The sequence below is a fragment of the Hypomesus transpacificus genome, chromosome 23, assembly GCF_021917145.1.
Source record: "Hypomesus transpacificus isolate Combined female chromosome 23, fHypTra1, whole genome shotgun sequence".
NCBI classification, from domain to species: domain Eukaryota; kingdom Metazoa; phylum Chordata; class Actinopteri; order Osmeriformes; family Osmeridae; genus Hypomesus; species Hypomesus transpacificus.
In genome coordinates this window covers 1,088,557-1,095,951 of record NC_061082.1, presented here as the reverse complement: position 1 = coordinate 1,095,951, position 7,395 = coordinate 1,088,557, and the positions used below count along the sequence as shown (strand labels likewise).

The window sequence follows — 7,395 nt, the reverse complement described above, 5'->3', positions numbered from 1 at the left end:
CTAGGCGTAGCTGCTGATGCTTTCTCACAACTTGTCTGAAGGAAGGATGATTCCAGTTTTGTGATCTCCCAAAACTGGACGCTAATGCACAGTGGTGTGAGATCCGCTCCGTTTCCAAGGTCGTTGCTGCCCGTCGTTTTATGAGGCTGCATCCAAACGAGAAGTGTTCCTGTTGAGAATGCCAGTGGACCGTGTAGGAATGTCACTAGATGCCACACATTACATTTCGCCTCCGTGTGGAACACACAGTGAGGGCCGACAGCTCCGGGGTCCACCTGTCACGCCTCAGAACAACTGTAACTCGTCAATTGACCTCATTTTAAAAATGGAGGGTCTTCATTGTCCTTCAGGTGGAATCCCACCCCTGACACCTGGTATTTTAGGCTGAATTGAGACCATCGTCTTTTGACCCTACGTTCTCTAAAAGGGTTTCTGACATTTCAAAGCACACTTCTTGCAGTCTTGAATTATGAATGACATTTCTAATTGTGAATTGAAAGGAGAAAGCATTCTTCATTCTCACAGTCCATTCATAAAAGGGTCATGATGCAGTCTTTGTGTGTGTGTGTGTGTGTGTGTGTAGAACATTTCTATAGATACTGATATATTACAATGGTACTATTGATGCAAGCACTGTGACTGCATGCATTTGTGAGTCTGTGAGTGTGTGTGCATGTGTGTCTGTGAGCAGCAGGTGCCATACATGGTGTGACATCAGCACATGAACCTCCCTCCGGCTGGAATATAAACAGATGACTGAGCCTTCAGCATCTCTGACCCTGCACTCCACCAGCCCTACCACCTCCCCTTCCCACCCAGCCAAGACTGCTCACCAGCACGACTACCTCCACCCAGCCAAGACTGCTCACCAGCACGACTACCTCCACCCAGCCAAGACTGCTCACCAGCCCAACTACCTCCACCCAGCCAAGACTGCTCACCAGCACGACTACCTCCACCCAGCCAAGACTGCTCACCAGCACGACTACCTCCACCCAGCCAAGACTGCTCACCAGCACGACTACCTCCACCCAGCCAAGACTGCTCACCAGCCCAACTACCTCCACCCAGCCAAGAGAAGCACACAGCTGAGCGAACAAGCTGACACCTGAGAGAATACTTAAAAGTTTAGGTGCTCTGTACTTTGTATAGTTTTTGAAGACAGTATTTTCGTCCAGGGAGAAAGATAGAGTGGAACTGTTTTTCTTGTCGTCTTGTCTCTGAGCTTGAGGATCTGAAACCAGAATCCCATTAGCATCTTTACACTGTAAGTAATAATCTTTCTTATGTACAGATGTTTTTTTTTCAGACACAGTGCTTATCAGAGTTTGATTTTATTGGGCAATAAGATATATTGGCAGATTTATTAATCAGAATTAGAATACCTGTATTACTCATATTCCATCGAATATTATAGTCAGACATTTCTGTGATTTGTTGAGTTTGAAAGACACTTTACAAACAGTAGTTTTGGTAATAGATGCATCAAGGAAATTATCTCGATTCAAGCTTCAGTCCTGCAAAGACCCGGAGACATAGCCTCCGTGTGTTTACCGCTGCAGGCAGGGCCGTACGCAGGGCCCAAAAAATACTGAGGTCATGAGTCAGGACTTCTAGGCGGGCTCGTGGGGCATGCTCCCCCGGAATTTTTTTTAATTACATTATTTAAATATGGCCATTTTCTCTTATTGAGTCTTAAGGAGCAAAAACATCATCATTATGACTTTTGAGTATGGGGCGGTGTGGAGCTTTTGAAATTTTGAGGTAAACATGGGGCATTCTGAGGCTTTTTGAAGGACCTTTATGGGACTCATGAAGTAAGGGCAAGTTACCACAATTTTTTAAAAATTATTATTATATGGCAACGACGGTACAAGCGTTCTGATTGGATAATGGGTAGTCACCCCAGCCGCGTATTGCCCTCCTCGCCGGTCAATACGGATCCGTATTGCCCTCTGACGTCAGCTTAAAAATGAGCGATATCGAGAGTCAGCTGCTGAGTTTTACTATCCAGATGATGCTGAAAAGCTTTGTCATCGAAAGTGATGATGAAGACCAGACTCTTTGAATCACTTGTGTCGTTATTTTGTGATGAAATTAAAGCAATTTTAGCAGAACCATGTTGTCCGCTTTCTATCAAAAGTAATGAGTTGCTTGGCAACACATGAAACACACCGTGAGAAGACTTGAGAGCTAGCTACAATTAGCCTAAAGGTACCATTTATTTTCGTTTACAAAATGAAAAGAATCTAAAATTGCCATATAATAAACTACTTACTAACCTCGACCGTTCGGTCATGCCGGGAAATACTGTATCAAACTGAGGCTGGAACGTATCGACCGAGCGATAGCGAGTCAGTTTGATATTTCCCAATTGCCACTGAATTTCATTTTCAATCAGTCACATCAATCACATATCAATCGCAAAATGAATGTTGATTCAACCGGTGGAAATTGATTGACAACCGGTACTGACGGAGTTAACCAAACTTTGATTTGATGTTTCCTTATCTGAGTAGTACGCTGCTGCAATACAAATATTTCCACATGAAAATGAATCTTTCTTCTCACAGTCATCTGCCACTTAAACTTCTCTTAACCTAGCTACATGTTTAGTTTGCTGCGCTCCTCTTCCAGTGACTGTAACTAACATAGGCTATTCACTAACAGTAGCGGTATGTCTATGGCGGTAACATCAGCGTCCGACTTGTGTTTGGTGGTTACCATAACGACAGTACGTTTTGTTGATGACGCGCAGCACGTATGTCCAAACTCTTGAGCTACTCGGCTCTTCAAGTATAAAATCACGTTACGGTTTGTGGGAGACCAAGATCATCGTCCTGCAGTCAGTTTCACGTGTAATTTGTTTTGAGTTTATATACCACGATTTAAGCAAAAAAATAAACAGAAATACGAAAAAAAATACCGAGGACACGACCTCGGTGTCCTCAATGGTAGTTACGGCCCTGGCTGCAGGTTGACCGTCGCTGAGGGTCTCGCCTCGGGAAAGCTGCTAGCCATGAGAGTGTGCGCTGTGCTCTGTGCCCTGGTGCTGTTGCTGACGCGGACGCTGGCAAAGACGCAGGCGGGATATCCGGACCGCTCCATGGAGATCAGAAGTAGGTGGCTTTGACTTCCTGTCACCTCGCTCCCACCTGATCATTTTGAGTGTCCTCAACATGTGGAAGAAAAAAAACGTTGCTGCCGATCAACCACGTACCTTCTCCATGGAATTCTCTCAAGCCTTGAGTTACAATTAAGGATCTATCAGAAGAGATCGTCTATATCGCTTACTCATCCCATATATCTAAAGTATAATTTTTCATTTAACAATAATTCATTAAATATATCCTGTTGAGGAGTGTGAAATTAAGCAGTGTACATTGTGGTACAGGTACAACTGATTTGTTGGCTGCATGACTGCATTTTCAACTGAGAAAACATCCATGGGTTTGTGTTCTTGCTGTGGCACTCATATTTTTCCATCTTATGTGTCGATCAGATCCAGACATCATTGCTTCCTGGTACACCGGGAGGGGAATTCGACCGGTGGGCCGTTTTGGCCGTCGGGAGACTGAGAGGAAGCGGGGACTGGCCGTTCCCTCACACAGAGTGTGCGCTCCCGCCGCCAGCAGTGAAGACTGGGTCAGAGACTGACCAGGTCGTGAAAACTGTTGTTACTTTCAGTCGGCATTTTGGTTTTCACCTCATTTACCTTCCATTCACTGTCATTTTGTTTGTTGATATCTGATGATGAATAAAGTTACATTGTTAATTGGTAAAAGTACTGGTCTCTGGAGCGATTTCAGCCGTTGCTACTACAGTTGTTGACACGGAGGACTCGGCACTCACTTTCCACTTCAAAGCGTGAACGTGTTTTTTTACGCTCAATTTACGCTCAACATATGACTGTAGAGGTCGGTGAAAAACGAACCAATTAAAATATCCATCTGTGTTGATACGTCCCTGGCCCCAATCAGCCTTTTTCTCATTTTCTCAAGTACTAAAAGAAAATGAATACCAGCAGTCTTAATTGGCCCTTCAAATGGCTGCTCTCCCTCTGTTTACAGCCTCCTCTCAGAAGAGATTCATCACCCAACCTTGCTGCCATGTTTACAATTTAGCGTGAACTGCATGAACTGCCTTGGAGACCTCTCTTGGCGAACAAACGTCGGACCACTCAGTGTGTCAGAATATTGAGGAGAGATGAGGACAGGAAGCCCACTTTGGGAGCGATGCTCTGTAATCCCCGATGACGGGCGCTGATTGTGGGGAGGAGGATTTTAATGTCCCTGGTTGAGAGAGATGTTTCACATGCAGAAGTGTGCTGTGCAATCTGCATGCAAAACAGGCATACTGATAGACACACATGCACGTATAGACAGAAGACGTGCATTCGCATATAAATACACACAATACATGAACATGCACACGTGTAAACATGCACACATGTGTAAACATGCACACACATGTACAGAGCAAAACTACTACAGGCACAACTAGAGCATCGTCAGCAAATGAAAATATGTGTGACAGCCTTAATTTTGTCATCCTTGTTCTTACAATAACATGTGTACATATTTTCTTATATGCGTTATAGAAAATGTACACACATTAAAGTAAATCCACACGCCACTCACTTGATCATGAGGATTCTCACTGTCCAATACGCTGTGACTGGTACTGGTAATAGTTACTGTCATTACTAAAATGTTACAAACAGTGTGTATACTTCCTACTTCCTGTTTTCACAAACTGTCTCTCATTTCTTCTCTCTTTCTCTTTCTCTCTCTGTCTCTCTATCACAAAAACAAACACACACACTCCCTCTTTTGCTCTATCACACGCACACACACCCACACACACACACACACACACACACACACACACACACGTTAAGGCCCAACCGAGGGGCAGCAGGAGGCCAGTAGTGGGTTGAGGGTCACAGCTTGTCGCAGCTCCACACTCTCTGACTCATCCCAGTGTGACAGAACCCCGGATGGTTCCAGAACACTCCTCTTCACTCTGAGGGCTGAACCAGAGGTGTGTTACACACACACTCCACACACTCCACACAGTCCACACACTCCACACAGTCCACACACTCTTCCCCTGTTGGACCCTGATGATTCTCCATTCTCCCTAAAGTGTTCGAAGCACTTCAACACAACCTTGCATTTTTTTCAAAGTACTGAAGCATACAGTATAAGAGGCCAAAAGGAATATAAACCTTGTATCAGGCCTTTAGATCCCTGAAGAAAAGAGAACAAGTGGATTCTATAAATAAAGTACAGAACAGAGACAATGATACACTTTAAAATAAATCCTGTTCCTGTTTGTACCTTTCAGATAAGACACACACTCCTCTCATTGAATCTCTTTGAGAAAAGGGTATTTTCCATCCAGTGCAGTATCGTACTAGTCGCTGAGCATGTGCCGTGCTGGTCATGTAACACCTGCAGGATGTCTGAAGCTTACCTATGTCCTGCAGCAGTTGACTGGTTTGATTCCCTGACATGGCTGAGGTTTCCATGAACAGCAAGCCTCTGTCTATGGCTAGGCTTCTCCCCTCCTGTGAACATGAGAAAAGCATGAGGAGAACGTTTGGACCGTTTACATACTCTGGATTAAGGAATGCTATCTCTTCTGGATCGACTATGAATCACTGAATGTCAGTTTACATGGTATGTTACTAAATTCCTTTGTGTGTGTATGTGTGCATACATAGTTTACACTGTGACCTGTTTGCAAGAGACTGAGGTGGTTTTAACCTGCTGTGAGACCTGGCGGACATCAGACAGGTCTCCTTTGTTGCCCACCAGCACCAGGACATTGGACCCAGGGATGTAAAACTTCTCTAATTCTTTTATCCACATCTGAGCCCTGACAAATGTCTCCTTAACACACACACACAGTACATAATCAGACACGTTATAAGTGTGTTTGTGTGTGAAAGACAGGTGAGTGACAGGAAGAGAGAGAGACAGACACAAAGAGAGAGACAGGAAGAGAGAGAGAGACTGGCTGTCTTTGCGTGTCTGCTCTGCAGGCGGTGTGGCTCCAGATACCCGTTTGCTGATGTCGTACACCACCAGCGCTGCGTGGGCTCCTCTGTAGTACAGGGGAGTGACGCTGTGGTACTTCTCCTCTCCTGCCGTGTCCCAGATCTCAAACCTGAGCGTGACGTCGGTCAGGTGTATGACCTGTGTCAGGTAAGCACCTGTGGGGGACGGGAGGGGGGTGACACTGTCATCACCAGGAAGGACTGAAGATGTACTCTACACAATGAGGTAAAAAAGTGTCCCTCAACCAGCTCCCTGAGGTAAAACACTATCACAAATGGTTTTAACATTCCTGTAACTTCCAACCGAATCAGGTCGGTAGCAGTTTGATGGAACATTTTTAAGGTCTGTGACTATTGATTTTGTTGAATCAAACACCATTCAAAACCACGAAAAAAAGCCATGTAAATATATAGTTATTTCAAATCCTGTTCACAAAGCAATGGTAGCATCAGTACTTGTATACTGTCTTTAAGCTTGTATGTGAGGATTATGATACCTGTGATAATAGGTACAAATTCCCGATTGTATTGCATTAACATTACAGCCTCATCACTTATTTTAATAACATACTGTGACTGTCACACAGCGACCGCATGTGTACTTACATCCCACAGTGGGTATGGTGTGTTTAAACTCGTCCTTGTTGAACCTCAGAGCCAGGCTAGACTTGCCCACTCCGGAGCTCCCCAGTAGCACCATCTTCACTCGAAGGGTTCTGGGGTTGAGGGTTCCTACCTCAGTGTTTCCACGAGGCCGCACACCCGCGGCCGTGCTCGCTCTCCGCTTCGGCTCCCCCATCACACGGTTAGAGGACCGCTCAGGTACCGTAGAGAAAAAAAACACAAGGCTTCAATCCAGTCCTGCGCAGTAGTTTTAGTCTCTTTGGTTCATTACTGTAGCCAGTTACGGAAAATCTATATTAGCCACTGCGAAAATAGTCATGCTGAAAAGGTCAACTGTATTGTAGCCTATTTGTTTGAATGTATACCACAACTACGACTGTTTGTGTCCCACTCTTGTTGTAAATAAGATACAATCAAAGTCCAACACGGGAAGTTAAATGGCTAAACGACCGCACAGTAAAGCCATAAACATTTTAAGATAGATATTCTTCACATGCACACTTTACTGACTAGGTCAGAGTGCCTAGGCTGTAGTAAAAATCTATTTTCTTTCCAAGACACGGAGACTAGTAACAGAAGTATGGCTCAGATCAAGAGGGGAATTACTGTTATTCAAAACCCCACTCCTGTTCCAAACTGAAAGAAAAGGGAAAATAGCCAATCAGCAACTTTTCTTTAATACAGTGCAGAACATGTTCTGTTTCACT

General features: G+C 44.5%; 1 protein-coding gene across 1 annotated transcript; it reads right to left on the bottom strand.

Moving 5' to 3' along the window:
• Positions 1-3,030: 3,030 nt before the first annotated feature.
• LOC124485237 (ras-related protein Rab-17-like) lies at positions 3,031-7,335 on the bottom strand. The gene is made up of 5 exons (XM_047046700.1): positions 6,671-7,335; positions 6,069-6,220; positions 5,772-5,897; positions 5,479-5,572; positions 3,031-5,032 (listed from the first exon to the last, which is right to left on the bottom strand). The coding sequence occupies exons 1-5, from the start codon at positions 6,861-6,863 to the stop codon at positions 4,896-4,898; spliced, it is 702 nt and encodes a 233-aa protein (XP_046902656.1). The 5' UTR covers positions 6,864-7,335; the 3' UTR covers positions 3,031-4,895.
• Between the last annotated feature and the right edge of the window lie 60 nt (positions 7,336-7,395).